The 16,837-nt window shown below is 38.9% G+C and overlaps 1 protein-coding gene across 2 annotated transcripts in view; it reads left to right on the top strand.

Annotated features, from left to right (window-relative positions):
- SUDS3 (SDS3 homolog, SIN3A corepressor complex component) overlaps positions 1 to 16,338 on the top strand; it is a 50,818-nt gene extending 34,480 nt beyond the window's left edge. For both annotated transcript variants that reach the window (XM_056821661.1, XM_001362838.4), the window contains exons 11-12: positions 6,474 to 6,558; positions 12,717 to 16,338. In XM_056821661.1, coding sequence (XP_056677639.1) covers positions 6,474 to 6,558; positions 12,717 to 12,815 — 184 coding nt within the window. In that variant the 3' untranslated portion in view covers positions 12,816 to 16,338. The remainder of the gene's footprint in view (positions 1 to 6,473; positions 6,559 to 12,716) is intronic.
- Positions 16,339 to 16,837: the final 499 nt, after the last annotated feature.

Here is a 16,837-nt window from a genome sequence, read left to right as displayed (position 1 = left end):
GGCCAAAGTAGTCTTCACATGCTGGGTGAGTAAAGCCCTGGTTCACCAGGGGTCCACGACGCCCCGATGGCTACCCTCACAAGGTTTAGCCGGCCTGTCGAAGCCGTTGCCCGGGGTGTGGCCACTGCCGCATGCTAGCAGCTACTGGGAGCCACAAGTGAGAGCTTGTGGGATTTGGTTAGAGAGCACTAATAGAGCATTGTCAAGCAGTGTTAATGTGACCAATGGCATGTGAGCACTTCCCATACTAGATTCCTGAACAGCATTCTTATTCTCATCTCTGTTAGCAGGATGGTTTCTTTATTGTCACAATAAAACAGGATACCCACCAGTAGTTGTAGTGAGTTGCTTAGTGAGTGGCCAGTGTTTGAGGTCTCTGGCAGCATTATCTTGAGCCTTGGGAATCTTTTAGTTGGACAGTGGTGTGTCTGGTTTTCAGAGGTCTAGTGGTCATCCTGTCTTGATATCATGAATTTGCATATCAGACTTTGGCCAGAAGATGGCAGAGCTAGGCAGCCCTATGGACTGGGTAAGCAGAAGCAAATGACAAATGTTTCCAATCATGAAAACTAAATAACCTTTAAAGAGCAAACCCACACATAAGAACTATTTTCCAAAATGATAAATCTTCAGTGTTCTTACGTATGTATGAGTTGTAGAGCCCTGTGGTATTTCAACTGATGATCATTTTTTTGTAAGCACATTGCTTGGCATCTTCCTTCTCCCAGGTTTATCCCAAGACTTTATGAAGTGTGTCATCTGGGTGAATGATCAGAAAAATCAGAATCCTTCAAAAGAAAACAAAAGCAGTTCTGAGAATTCCCAGAGACAAGCTCTGATGTGTCTAGGTACAAGTCCTGTAGTAATCCTTGACAGTCTCATTGTAAAGAACTAAAGGAATTTCACTGTGTCCACATTAGATGACAGATATATTTCACATCTTTCACCCTTAACTAGAGAAACTTCATGATGTGAATTCATGGATCCAATCTGTCTCTATTTCTCACTGTCACTTTGTTTCTGTCTTCTCTGTCTCTCTCTTTCGTCCTTCCCAGGCACAAATATAAAGCAGTTTAGTCAAAGTTATTTTTGGAAATTTGAATAAAGCTTCCCTTGGACTAATCATACAGATTGGGGAACTCTCAGGGAAGGGTACTTATTGTCTGTTGAACCTAATAGACATTTTATAGCCTTTCCCCTTCCTAATTCAGAAATAAGCTCCCTAAAAGTATGCAACTTCTTAGGTTTAAAGCAGGGGTCACAAAACTACGACCCACAGGCCACATGCGGCCCCCTGAGGCCCACTGCACTTCCAGAAGGGGCACCTCTTTCATTGGTGGTCAGTGAGAGGAGCACTGTATGTGGCGGCCACGTTGCTCACATACAGTACTATTTCCAGTGACATAATCCTTTGTGTGGCACCTTAGAAGGAGGCGCTGTGCAAAGGATTATGTGGCTGCACAATGGAAGACGTCAGCATGACAAGCAGTGATCTGGGGAAGGGGATTCCTCACTGTGTATACTGCTGCCCGGTTAGGGTTAGGGTTAGGTTTTTATAGTCCAGCCCTCCAATGGTCTGAGGGACAGTGAACTGGCCCCCTGTGTAAAAATTTTGGGAAACCCTGGTTTAAAGTTTAATACACTGCCTTGTCCTGTATCTAAAATTGCTTCTCTGTATCCTGTGTTCTTCCTCTTTGACCCTTTGCACTTAGATTTCATAAAACTGATTATTTCCCTGATGAAAAGCAAGGCCTTTCCCTTTCCTGGCTGATGATGTATATGTGTTTATGTAAATGGCTCCTGATTCTCTTACAAGTCGGGGTTGGGGCGCGGGGTAGGGGGTGGGGCATGGAGGTGAAGCTTCAGTATTTCACCAACCTTTTAAAAATATTTTTCCCCAATTACATGTAAAAAACATTTTTTTAACATTCTTTAAAAAACTTTTAGCTTTTCACCCTCCTCACTGTAATGATTAAAATAGTTGAGGTCATAAATTGTAGTGATTAAAATAGTGGAAAACTTAAATTGTAGTAGATATAAGAGTGGATGAGTAAATTGTGACCGCAGAAAATATGTTTCACTACAGTGTCTTGTTTTAAAATCAATATATAAGGTGGTCACCAGGGAAAAATTCCCAATTATGAAATATACCCATGTCAACTGGGTTTTATAGAGATTTTAATTAATACAATGAGGAATTAAAGAGAGAAAAGGGAAATAATGAGAAAAGGATAGGCCGGCCCAGGGCAGCCCTGGCCAACCCAGGCTTAAGCCTTAAGAGAAAGATCAGTCAGTCCTTAATCACTCACCACAAGATCTGTCCAAGCAAGGATTCTAGTGACACCAGGCCAGCTTAATTTCAGCTGACTCCACTAGCTCAATCCTGAATCTGAATGTCTCTGAAAGAATCTGAGCTATTTAAAGGGAATTTTCTCCCATGTCTCCTCCCCTAAGTTCTCCCATCTACCAATCACAGTAGATGTTTTTCAAAGGACAGACTATTCTTAGTTCACACCAGAGTAGACTAATCTTTTGAGTAATTCACACCTAAGTAGACTAGAATCTCTGAGTAAGTTTTCACCTCTTTGCTCCTTGTAAGTTCACAAGTTGCCTGACCTTTATACGTACTTAGCACCCTTTTTTATTAGTCCTAAAATAGGCATAGCTTAAGAACTTTTGTCCCATTATAAGTATGGGTTTAAGTACTTTTCAAAAGAGTTTACAACTTTATCTTCCCCTAAGGCATGCTTAAGTGTGGTGAAGTAGAATTCTTCACATTCCTGATCTAAGTAGAGTTCTCATATTCCTGATCTAAGTACCTTCACTGCCCAAATGGGGAATGGTCCCAATGGGGAATGGTCTTAACCCAACCTTATGAAGTAGGGTCTGAGAATTTTTAAGGTTCACATCACCCTTTCTCCTTTATTCCTTTCCATCCCACCCCTTTCCCAGAGATTTCTGGTATCATCTCACTTCTTGGGGTTCTCCTCTACCCTTTCTTGCTCTTATTTCAGAAATCAGGGTATATATATTCTAAAGAATCAACTATACCCCTTATGTTCTTTTTAACATTTGGGTCCATAATAGGTCTTTATGAACAGTGTTTCTGGCAAAACATGTCACAGTGATTGCAAAAATGATTGTGATCTGAAACCCATATTTTAGAATGAATAGTCATTGAACTATATTCCTTTGCTAAAGAAAGATTTGAGTCCCCTTGTCTTTGCTGAGATCACTTTTCTGAGCCACTTTATATCCTGCTGTAATAGTCATCCAATTTTGATTCATAATAATAATCCCTCTGTAAAATAGTTGATACTAAAAATCAACAGAGTAGGAGGCTTCTCTGCTCCCTCCCCCAATATATTAAAACTGGATTTATTAATGTGCAGTAGAAATGAAAAAATTCACGTAGCTTAAGAGAGCTTAACCCTCTACATCTGAGTTGGAATAAGGTACTATTATTTTCTAAGTAGTGAATATTATCAGTGAAAAATTTGCTTTTCTGAAGCTCTATTGCTGTAGTGTGAAGTTCTCTCTTTGTGAAAGATAGATATTAGTAGCAGGAAACCTGGGTGAATAAGAAATGTAAATAATTGCCTTTCTTTGCCCCCTTCCTCTTTAAAAATAAAGATAATGCTATTTCAAGGGCAGATTCAATTCTGCTTGGCTTCTTAAACTAGGCAAAATGTCAGTATATCTTGGTGATACCCAGGTGTAGTCTCCATTAATCATGTACTACATACCTAGATTCTAGTGCTTAGCTAGTTCTTTGGAGTTGTTTGGTTCTTTGGGGTTGTTTGTGCCAACTTGAAGAATTTTAAGTATTTTTTTGGGCAAGGGAATTTAAATGGCAGTTTGGCAGAACTATCTTTGGAAAAAAGACACAGATTCACCTTGCTTTACCCTGTGTATTCTGAAATACTTGAGCTTATGTGATTACCAGAAATGTTATGTCTCTGCCTTTAGATCTTTGTGTGTGTGTGTTTGTCCCTTTTTGTGTGCATCAGTTCCCAGGAACTGGAAAACAAAACCAAACACAACAAAAACTCAGATGAGACGGTCATTTTTTAGTCATTTTTTTGACCATTTCTCTGGATTAGCACCAGCCTTGGTAGCTATGTGTCTTCCCTTATGGAAGCATGTACAATATATGCCAGGAATTGTTTAAGAATTTAATCCCCAATTCCTGTTGTGGTAACCCCCTTAGATGGGATAGATGGAGGAAGGGGGATAAAGTGCCAAGGCCAGTTTTTGGGGGCCATTTCACTGAGATGATGGACTATGTTTTAGGTACTCTTTGTTCTCCTTTCATGATTGATATGGAATACAGATACCTGTGGTCTTCTACTTGGGATAATATAGTTCAAATACAATGGAACATGGTGGGGCAAGACAGGAGATTTCCTTAGAATTATCTGACAGTTTTCCAGATTTGACTGGCCAGCAGACTTTTGTAACATGCAGCTTTATTTCTTAGAATTTTCCCAAATTCTTTATAGTGCTTAGATGATAGTATCATAAAGACTTGTGACTAAATGCTCAGAAATACCTCTTTTTCTAAGTATTTTGTTTCATTTCAAATATGCATTATTTTAGCATTGATTTATAGCTCACTTGTTTAGGCCTAGAGTTATACTTTTATAATTCCCAAGTAAAATTAATAGAGAGGCTTCCTTTGTATTGTATTATGGACCAATGGTGGTTGGAATTGTATTGCTTCTGTGGGATAGCCCCCAAAGTCTTATGGACTCTCCTTTATCAGAGATGTACTTTTGTTTTTGACAAGTGAATTTCCTAGAATATTTTCAGCCAGGCCCCTTTTTATTACACAGTTGAGACCTTTTGATGGTCTAGCATCACTACTATCTTTTAGACATTTTAACTGACTGTTACTTATCTGAACTAGCAGTGGTTCATTTAGCAGTCCATACATAAGCAATGACTCAGACATTTAAAAAAAAATCCAATCTGGATGATCAGGTTAATTTTACAAATCTTTTCTTTTTAATGGAGTTAATTAAGACATATTTTACTAGTAAATTATCATCATAATGAGTCATATTTTGTGAACGTTTATAAAACACTCCTTAAAGGACTATTGGTAGGGGGCAGCTTGGTGGCTCAGTGGATTGAGAGCCAGGCCTAGAGATGGGAGGTCCTGGGTTCAAATATGGCCTCAGACACTTCCCAGCTGTGTGACCCTGGGCAAGTCTCTTGACCCCCATTGCCTAGCCCTTACCACTCTTCTGCCTTGGAACCAATACACAGTAATGATTCCAAGACGGAAGGTAAGGGTTTAAAAAAAAAAAGACTATTGGTAAACTAACTTGGAAAGCTCTGGTCATGTCTTTGGTTTGAATCTCTTAGGTAGTAGAGTAAAGAATCATTTTAATGATGTGCCCTGATCATTTAATGAATCACCAAGCAGGTGACTTTCAGGACTTGGAATCAAATGGCATGCTAACAACTGGGTTCATACAAAGTGGTATATATAGACTAAATGGAAGTTAAGCTCTTAGGGAAGGCACTAGAAGGTGAGAGAGAGATCTGGGAAAAATTATAGGAGAAAGTTATTTCTTTAAATAAGTACATTGACTTTGAGCAGGCACCCTGGTGTACCTTTTAGGGCATTGCACTGGAGTCAGGAGAATTGAGTTCATACTGTGCCTTCCTCTGCAAAATGGGAGAGGTGGATAAGATGATCTTAGAGACCCTTTCTGGCTCTGTTTCTATGACATTAAATGGCACAGGGAAAACTCTTTCTCTCCTTAAGAAGCTTCATAAGCTGCAGAGGTATAATAGAAGTTGAAGGTTGGTTAGAATATTATTTGTGGCAAAAACCAATTAAAAGGTGATTCTCCATGAGAAGATGAACTCTAGAGCTTCTAGACCAGACCTTGTCAGAGCTAGTTCGATAAATGTTTCTTCCAGCAACTGTTGCTATATCCTGGTGACAACTATCATGTCCCAGCTTTGGCTCCTGGCCTGGCTTTCTGATCCTTGACCTAACTACCTCGGGAAAGCTCCAGGTTGGAGTAAAGTGGGTAGAACACATAAAAGACTTGGCAGATGGGCAGTGGGGGAATGGGAAGAAAAATCTGTTTGTTCCACTCTTGTGGAACTAGGGCTTTTCAGCCTATTTCTTCATTAACCCCCTCACTGAGGCAGAGCCAGATTCACTTGTAAGTTGCCTAACCCTACCTATTGCTTGGAACGTGAAAGCCTGATCACTATGATATTGGAAACCTAAGAGCTGAGGGACAAAGGGTTAGAAATAAAAATTTTAGCATTAGAATTGGGAATGAGAGGGGAGTGGGTTGGTCACATCTCAGAAATCATCTAGTTCAGAGATGCAAGGCATTCTTACGCTGCTGTAAGTCAATTCTAGGTGAATTTTGGCATTGAAAATAACCAGGCTACCTTATAGACACATTAAAAAAAACCTTTAATTCATATTTTGTTTTTGATAGGTACCATAAGAGCCAAGCTATCTATCTGGAGTCAAAAGAGAACACTAAGATCAGCTGTGTGATCAGCTCTGTTGGCGCCAATGAGGTAGGGTATGCCAGTTTGTGTGTACGTGTATGTATATATTTTTTTCTCCCACTCTGAGAAGCAGACACTGGCACACACTTGGACCTTGCATTAGAGTCTGTTTTGGCTGTGTGTGTTGTCTAACTAGAACAAAACCGAAATGAAAAGACCTTAAGAAAGTCAGTCTTTTCACTGTAACCTCTTACCAGAAGGACAGTAACCCACTTTGTGACTTGCATTGCTAGTAGTTTGAAAAGTTTAAACTTGAATAGCTACTTTAGTTTGATTTTTTTATCAGGGCATATATGTCTGCAATGAAATTGATTTTTATATCCATTTCCTCCATGTTACTGACTCATGCTAATGCAGTGGAAATCTAATAAAACTGGATTATGAAATAAAAGAACCTTTTTCTATTTTCCCAGATTTTGAAATGGAAAATGTCCCATAAATGTTCCTAATATGTGAAATGGTTTTTTACTGAGCAGTTTTGGTGCTTTCTTTAAATCATTCCTGTTCACCTCTGGACCTCAGGATCATTTTAAGGCCTTAAAGCAAAATAGGCTCTCTGAAGCTAGGTTGATACAAGATATATGCGGAGTGAATGGACAGTAACTTTTTCCAAACAACTTTTCTAGCCTCTACTTAGAGCTCAAGTCTGACAGATGAGCTGGTGGAGATGCTTCTGTGGCTCTGTCCTGACAGATTTCAAAAGCAGACACAGATGACCTCATGAAGTTAAGGCAAATGAGACTGCTGGTGGAAAACCCATTTACCATTAGAAAGCATTTCATTCAGTAAACATGATATTGACAGTGTCAAGAGTCATTCTCCTTCTAATGCCTCTTTATGGCAATTCTGCCTTCTTGAAAGCTGCTATGCCAGATTATAAACTTTGGTAGGTTCTTTAAAGCTGGTAATAATTCAGGCATTGGATTGTCTCTGAGGAGCAAAATGGGACAAATATTTCCCCTAATCTTTCTTCTTGTCCTTTCTTTCTTACTGCTATAAAGGATAGCATCATCCTCCCAACCCCCCAGCCTCACAACCTAAGAGTCATCTTCAGCTCCTCAGTGTCTGTCATTTCTCATATCCAAGCTATTGTCAAGGCCTTTGAAATCTCCTTTGTAGCATCTCTTGAATACACTTCTTTTTTTCTTATGGCACTGCCTTCATCTTGTTATAGGTCTTTATCACTTTATGCCTGGAGGATTTTTGCAGTAGCCTCCTGAGGGAATGAGATGGATGGGTGATCTGCTTGCTTCAGGTCTCTCTGATCTCTCTCTCTTTCTCTTCTCTCTCTCTCTCTGATCTCTCTCTCTCTCTCTCTCTCTCTCTCTCTCTCTCTCTCTCTCTCTCTCTCTCTCTCTCTCTCTCTCCCTCCCTCCCTCCCTCTCTCTCTCTCTCTCTCTCTCTCTCTCTCTCTCTCTCTCTCTCTCTCTCTCTATCTCCCTCTCCCTCTCCCTCTCCCTCTCCCTCTCCCCCTCCCTCAACCAGAAATTCCATCTCTCTCTTACCCCAGGCATTTTTACTGTGCCTAAAATACTCTTCCTCCATTGCTCAGACTACTGACCTCCTTGATTTCCTTTAAGTCCCAACTTAAAACCCCACTTTCTATAGAAGCCTTTTCCAAACTGTTATAAATGTACTATCTTCCCAGCTTGTTTGTGCATATTCATTTAGTGTCATTTCTCCCAGTAGATTGTGAGCACCTTAAGGCAAAGACTGTCTCTGGTCTCCTTTTATATCCCCAGTTCTTAGCATGGTAGCTGGCACTTAAGTGTTTATTGACTGACATTTACTGAGGATCTTTTGGTTAGGTCAAGAGGATCATCACTGGTGTATTACTAATCTAATGAGGGGGTTTATTTGTCCACAGTAGCTTATGAAGACCTAAGTTTCAGATCTGTATCAGTGAAAGGGAGTTTAGCACACCCACGGATGAAATCTGTACACCTTGAAGTATGAAGCAAATATTTATAAGGCACTTTGCAAGGTGCCAAATGAGGCAGAAATGGCCACGGGTACCTACTTTTAAAAACTTAGATCATTGTGTTAGTCTTAAACTTGCAGGGATTTTTCTTATTGAAGATAGAGAACAGAAATGTGAGTTTGACAGTCCTTATCATAAAGATGAAATACTTCCCCATTTTATTGACTTAATAGAGTATCTGAAGAAGACAGGAAAGACTTGTCCTGAAGAGGTGAATAAGCTTTAGTGTATTTGTGCAGTGCTAGTTGAAACTGGTAACAGAGAGGAATTTCTCAGCCCATGAAGTTTCTCTAGCTCATTCTTCAAGTCCATTATTAAGTGAAATTGGAGCTCTGTTGTTTTTTGGTGCCTTGACATTGAGTAAGTTGGGTAGAAGTGACAAATAATGGCAGTATGGCTAAATCAGTCTCTACAGAACAGGAGTTTAAAATGATCCTGTTATATCTTAGGCTGAGAGCTTTATTTACTTATTGATAAGCTTTCTTAGTTTTTCATCCCCTTTTACCAATGCTTTTGATTTTAAAACATCCCTATCTGTTGGCTAATTAGATTAAATTAGAAAGTGAAAATTTTGGAGAAATGAGTTTTATTTTTTGAATGCTAGAATAACTGACTGGCATGGATGAAAATGATGTTTGTGTACATATGAGAGATCTAAATCTGTAATCTGTGATGCCTTATGAAACTTGCTTTCTACATATTTCAGTTACAGTAGAAGAAATGAGCTAAAGAAAAGCCTTCATAGGACTTCATTTATCTTACTCTCTTCCCTCCCATCCCTCTCCAGAATACAACAGGAAGAAGAGGGGTAGAATTTGCCTTTCAGTAGATTCTGTCTGTGAAGAATAGTATGTCTAAATTATTTTGGAGGAAGGAGTGGACAAAATCAATATATCTCAGTATCTCAGAGAACAAGCCTGTGTCCAAAGCCAAAGCTCCCCAAGTTGATTTCTTTGGCTATTTTATGACTAAGAGCTGAAAGAGGATGAAGAGTGAAAGAGTTTTCCTATATGTGAGTTTTCTTGGGACACACCAGATAGGTCTCCCTCTCTTCACCAGCCGGAGAAAGATTTTTTTGCTTGGAGAAGGTTGTCTTTTTATTCCTACCTAATTGATTGTCTCACAGAAACTATTCCTAATCTCTCCTCTCACCATCTTCTTAACTGAGGACCTTGCCTCTTTAATAAGAAAATGGAAGCCATTTGCAGTGAATGCCTTCTTTTCCCCTAAAACTCATATTGAAGCTCCTTCACATCAACTCATTCTTTTTCCTTTCCTTCTTTTTTTTTTTCTGATGATCAGGTAGTCTTTTTCCTTGCCAAGGCTAACCACTTTATCCTACTCCCCTCTGCTTCTGCAGACCATTCACATAGTTATCTTCTTGCCTCTTCATCTTCAATCTCTCTGGCTATTGTCTCAAATTTCTTCTCTTGTTATTTGCTAAATTCTTTTTTTTTTTTTAATTTTAATATTATTTTATTTGGTCGTTTTCATACATTATTCACTGGAAACAAAGATCGTTTTCTTTTCCTCCCCCCCCCCCCCCCCACCTTTCCCTCTCCCATAGCCAACGCATGATTCCACTGGTTATCACATGTGTTCTTGACTCGAACCCATTTCCCTGTTGTTGGAGTTTGCATTATAGTGTTCATTTAGAGTCTCTCCTCAGTCTTATCTCCTCCAACCCTGTAGTCAAGCAGTTGCTTTTCAGCGGTGTTTTTACTCCCACAGTTTATCCTCTGCTTGTGGGTAGTATTTTTTTTTTAGATCCCTGCAGATTGTTCAGGGATTGCATTGATACTAATGGAGAAGTCCATCACCTTCGATTGTACCACAATGTATCAGTCTCTGTGTACAATGTTTTCCTGGTTCTGCTCCTCTCACTCTGCATTACTTCCTGGAGGTTGTTCCAGTCTCCATGGAACTTCTCCACTTTATTATTCCTTTTAGCACAATAGTATTCCATCACCAACATATACCACAATTTGTTCAGCCATTCCCCAATTGATGGGCATCCCCTCATTTTCCAATTTTTGGCCACCACAAAGAGCGCAGCTATGAATATTTTTGTACAAGTCTTTTTGTCCATTATCTCTTTGGGGTACAAGCCCAGCAGTGCTATGGCTGGATCAAAGGGCAGACAGTCTTTTATCACCCTTTGGACATAGTTCCAAATTGCCCTCCAGAATGGTTGGATCAATTCACAACTCCACCAGCAATGAATTAATGTCCCCACTTTGCCACATCCCCTCCAGCATTCATTACTTTGCATAGCTGTCATGTTAGCCAATCTGCTAGGTGTGAGATGATACCTCAGAGTTGTTTTGATTTGCATCTCTCTGATTGTAAGAGATGTAGAGCACTTTTTCATGTGCTTATTAATAGTTTTGATTTCTTTGGCTGAGAATTGCCTGTTCATGTCCCTTGCCCATTTGTCAATTGGAGAATGGCTTGATTTTTTGTACAATTGATTTAGTTCTTTATAAATTTTAGTAATTAAACCCTTGTCAGAGGTTTTTATGAAGATTGTTTCCCAATTTGTTGCTACCCTTCTGATTTTGGTTACATTGGTTTTGTTTGTACAAAAACTTTTTAATTTGATGTAATCCAGATTATTTATTTTGCATTTTGTAATTCTTTCTAATTCTTGCTTGGTTTTGAAGTATTTCCCTTCCCAAAGGTCTGACATGTATACTATTCTGTGTTCGCCTAATTTTCTTATAGTTTCCTTCTTTATGTTCATATTTGCTAAATTCTTAAGAAAAAGATGCTTCAGTTTCCTCTTTTTTCAGCCAGGGAGCCAAAGTTGAGAAGATTATGAAATTCCTTGTACATATGTAGAACTCTTGACTCTTTTTCTCTGTGCCTTTGTATTCCCCATCCTACATCAGAGTGTACTCCCTCCTTACTTCCACTTCATCAGCTATCTCCTTTCCTTCAAGATGTAACCAAAGTGCCACCTTTTACATTACACTTTCCTGATTATTGCCTCCTCCCTGCCTTTGACTCCTAGTGCCCTCCCTGCCTAATTGTTTTTATTTATATTTAGTCTGTGTATTTTTAGATATGACTGTCATGTCTTCCCTGACAGGATGTTATCTTATATTCTACCAGAGAAGATAGCAAGTATATGTTTAAATCCAAACAGGATAAATGCAAAATAAATACCAAGGTAATTAGGAAGTGGTTGTATATTCTTTGAATCCCTAACCCTGACACATAGGCATTTAATGAATGCTTCTTGAGTGATGTACTCCTCCTGGATTCAGAACCTTTCAGATTATGACAGGAACTTGAATCTAGAGCTGGAAGGGATTTTAGAGGTTTTCTAATCCAACTGCATTGTTTTAAGACACAGACATGTAAGAAGCTGGGCCACAACAGTAGCCTGGGTCCTCTGCCGTATCCTTCCTCTAGAATTCATCCTTTGTAGTCACTATTTATAGAGCAGTCTAATGAATAGAAAGAATGAGAGTGTCTTATAGACTATAGGATGAAATATAAGGGAAGGAATCTGCATTATTCAAGTTTCTAATGCTTTTAAGTGGCTTTTTGAACCAAATGGATGACCAGTCGTAATCTGTGCTTTTAATATGACAAGAGTAGACAAATTAGAGCCATCTGTTGGGAAATGGAATGTTTGAATGGCCCAAATATCCTTTGGGTCAGAAGGCATGAAATAGTTTCAAGTTTTTTTGAAGTTTATGGTTCCAAATATATTAAATTTATCTTGGTGTTTTCTGGTCAAGTTAAGTCAAAAGCCCACTTGTGCACAGTATCACATATTTTATGTCCATAGTATTTAAGACCTCAGATTTTTTTTTAAAGAAAAAAAAAAAACAAGAAAAGTTTGCTGCTTTCTTACTCTCATATAAGTTCAACAGAAAGTGATCCTAGGGCTAGCCATAGTTCTACTGATCTAGGAAGTCCTTTGGTCAAAAATGCAGACAGCCAGCAGCCTTTGAATAAGGGGACCTTGTATTTCGGAGGCTAAAGATTGAGCAAAGATTGAGGAAGCAGAATACCTGCTGGGTGCTCTTGGGCCTCTCTTCCCCAAGATCACTGTGCGGTGACACTGACTGGTTATCTTGTAGAGATTGCGTAGTAATTTGCTCGGTTTCCCTTCTCCAGTGATCTCAGCATCTCATTTTGGTGGTTGGTATTCCCCTCTCACTTTTTCTTGCAGATCTGGGTGCGGAAGACAAGTGACAGTACAAAGATGAGGATCTACCTGGGACAGCTTCAACGTGGACTCTTTGTGATCCGCCGGCGCTCTGCTGCGTGACCCCACCTTCAGCCTTCCCTCTGTACCCCCACTGCAGCTTGTCCTCAAGTGGCTTTTGTTTTTGTTTTTAAGAGAAATTAAACTTACAGGGAATAATAGCAACTCCGCCTTGGAAACGGACAACACTGTGTTATGAATCCTGCAACCACTTTTGTGGCTGGCCACATATTCCTTTGGTTAGTTCTTGGCCCTTCCATGCAATCAACCCTTCAATCTCTTCCTTACTTCACCTTGAGATTTTCTTACATACAATAGAGAGAAAGGGAGAGTATGACTATGTATATATGTGTGTGTGTGTGCGCATTTGCTTTGGTTGATGAAAGATGATTTTACTCATCAGATGTCTTCATGTCTTTATACTCTTAAAAGTGGAGGGTGGGGGTGGGAGGTGCTCAGCATTTGCATTTCCTTGTAATTTCATGTTTTGGATAGGACCAGTGCAAGTCACATAGCCTTGTCCCAGGTCAAGTAGATTTCTTGTTCTCCATCAGTCTTGAGACAGAGATCTGAGTGGGAGGTTCTCAGCTGCCCCTGTTCCATTCGGTGAGCAACTGAAAGAGTTGCCCAGGATTCTTGGTGCACTGGAAGAAATGGGGAGAAGGTTGAGAATTTATAATGCGCTGAATTTACTATCTTTTGAATAACATTCAAAACATATAGTAAATTCACCCATCCTTGCTTAATCCCAAGATATTTGCAGGCTTTTTTTTTTTTAATACTTAGACAAAAAAAAGTATACATCTCCTCTGAGAGGACCATGTCTTCTTAGTGTATTTCTTTCCCCAAATAGAAGAAGGGGGTTGGGGAGTGGGAGTACATAACTACAGTATTAAGTTAATTGTGTTGTCCACAGATAGGTGAAGGAGACTAATAGCAAGGATATAATCACTGATAGGTGATCCAGCAAATTCAGGATTTTTTCCTCATGTTTTCGTCATGTTGGTTCATTGAGCATTCTGGAGCAAACAATGGAAGAGGCTTTGTTGGAGTATAGTGCTCTTGGATTCCCTACAGGCTGTTGGTGAACTTGGCACTTGACCAGGAGGATTCCAGATGCCACACTATACTTTATGCTATCCAGCATTCTCCATTCTTCTCTGCCACCTCTATTCTCTTACCCGTCTGGCCCTCCCTCCCCTATTTTTGATAACTGGAGAAATGACTCAGTCGTTAATAGTATTTTCTATAATAGTGATGTCATTTGAAAATGTTTGTAGTGACCTTGACATTAGGACGTCAGAGGTGATTAGCAGCAGGAATCACTCGTCTTAACTCAATGTTGTAAATTGTTTCATTTACCCTAAGAGATTTTTGTTAACCTCGTATCTCTTGATATACCACTGAAATGTTTTTGGGATTGGAGCTATAATTACCTTCTGAGTTGGAGTGAACATTTACAAAGCCTTGTTTTCAATATGATTTTAAGCCCTTTTTTCTCTCTCTTTATTTTCCTTGTTTCCTAGTTCTTGGATGTCTTCCTTTCTTTAGAAATAGGATTAAATAATGCTTTTTTTTATTTTAAGTTTTTGGGTGTTTTAAAAAATATTTCTCTTTCCTGCTATTGATTTTATATTCTATATATCACAGTCAAGCATTGGCCAGGTCAGCTAATGAATCTCCCTTTTTGGATTCTTTAGGTCAGAATTGTAGCAGACTGGTCTCATCACTTTAGAGTTGTCAAGAACTTCTCACACTTGAATTTTCAGCTTTAGCAATGCCACTCGGGACTCATGAAAAATTGGTTATTGTTCTCTAGCTAAATAGCATACTGAATATGACTGATTCTCCTGGTGATCAGAGGGTGTGGGTTCACTCAGTGTGTTAACATTCACACAGAAAGCTCATGGCAAGCAAGCATTTTTTTTGTGCTCATCATTAACAGCAGCAGAAAACCTCACAAAATCTAAAATGCCAAAGTTTGTTTTTAACAGAATTGTCCATGAACTAATCTGATGCTCACTACAGCATAGAGAGCTGCCTTTTCTTTTTCTTCCAACAGAGGGTGTTTCTGTGCTTTTGTAATATGACCAATTTGGGGAAAAAATGATTTGAGAAGTTCTGTGCCCTCTTCCTTCAGTAACTTTGAAAACCGTTGAGACCAATAATAATTCACTATCTCCATCATTACTTTCTCATACTCCCCGAGCACCATAATATCCCCTAATAGTAATTTTATTACTCTTAAGCTCACCTTCATCACAGTCTTAATACCTTTAAAGTGGGCTTTTGTAATACAGTGTAGTAACATCTCTTCTCCCCACCGTCCCCTGAAAGTTTAGCTCATATTTAATTTAGAAGTCTTCAATTATTAACCAAGGAATTTTCAAATAGTACTTCAGTTGCTCTTTCTGGTGGTCAGTAAGAGATCCAGAGGTGAGAAGGCTTTCTCAAAAGATGGAGATCATTCTGTCACTGAGGTAATCTGTCAAAAGGAAAAGACATATAGGCTTTGGGATAGAGTGGAATTATGGAAGGAAGGAAGACCATTAAACCCAGTTGCTCTGATCAGGGCTTTCAACTCCAGGCAGCAATCACTGTTGTAAAGATCTAGGATTATGAAATGGCTAACTCCTAGATATCCAGGTTAACTCCTAAGTTAAAATAGTTTCCTTCAAATAGCTGGCTTCTTTAGCACTTGGCACTTTCCAAAAGGTCAGCCCAAATAATTCTGTTTTATAGTCTGTGAGTGTGTATGTGTGCTTTTGTCAGGTTATCTGCCTGCAGTACTGTAAATAGCTCCCTGCTAAAACCCTACTCTGCCCTTACTCTTGACTGCACCCTAGGTTAAGCCCTTTGAAGTGCCAGTGTCTTTTTTGAAAATTTTCCAGATAGCTTTTTGTAGCTGTACCAAAGCCAGGATGTTTTGGATAGATTTGTGGCATTTTTAGTACCCATGTTTGTGAAATGTCTACCAAATAGCTGTAATTTTTTGGTTGCCTTAACTGGGAGAAATAAGAAATCCTGGTGGCTCACATGCAAATCATGTCAAATATGCCGTGCAGTGAGCTTCACTCATTTTTTGGTGTGTGTTTGTGGTTTGACCTTTGTGAAATGCTTTTTGAAACTCATGGTAACGTGGCTTCCATCTTGGAAGAGTGCTGAAGAGGGGTAGCGGAGGGGAAAGGTTGCTTTTGGAAAGCAACCATAACTAGGAAGGAGTAACTTTTAATTGAACCCTAAAAAAGAAAACCAAGTTTTTTTTTTACTGTAATATCTCCTTAGTCCTTGATTTTCATTTATCTATTTTGTTAATTAAAAATAAAAAGTTACCCTGCTCATTTATTTCTTGGGGTTTGGAGACTCATTACAACAGCTCTTTTGATGCCAACTTGCCAAAAGTTCAAACTACTGCAACAGACCAGAAATGACACACAAAAGTTTTCACTACAGTTCTGACAAATGTGGTAGACGTTTTGTACAAAAATCATTAATTGGTGACATTAAATGTTCTTTAAAAGATGAATGGAAATGTAAAACTTTTTGTTATCTTTTTTCTTCAATAATAAATGTTCAAAGAATGGTATGTAGTCTTTCTGCTATTGAGATGTGTGCAATTTAGCATTTTAGATTTCTTGTATACCAAATAGTGGGAGAGCCACCAACCAATGCTCCTATAGTTATATTAGCCATTGCCTTACTTGGGAAAGAGTTTGAAAGAAATGGTGTTGTTTGAACATTGTTGAGTTCAAATGGGAATCCTACTTTGTGGCTTTTTTTGTAATTTCATGCTACTTTGTGATTGCCCGACTTAAGAAATTTAACCTTTAAGTGCAATGAAGCAGCATCATTACATGCTTCTCAGTCACCTGAGATGACAAGAGACCTTAGTAATTTACAATGAACTTTATTGGAAAAATACCATGTGCAAATACTCTTTTGGAGACTGGGTGTTGATTTAGTCCAATATTCTGATTAATAGTTGTATATATACCACATCGATGACTAATTTTCAAAGAAACAAAGTAATAACTCTAAAAGTATTATGATATTAATATAATCTTTTAATTAGACCAAAACATTCC

The sequence above is a fragment of the Monodelphis domestica genome, chromosome 3, assembly GCF_027887165.1.
Source record: "Monodelphis domestica isolate mMonDom1 chromosome 3, mMonDom1.pri, whole genome shotgun sequence".
NCBI classification, from domain to species: Eukaryota; Metazoa; Chordata; class Mammalia; order Didelphimorphia; family Didelphidae; genus Monodelphis; species Monodelphis domestica.
This window is presented reverse-complemented; position numbering and strand designations above follow the sequence as displayed.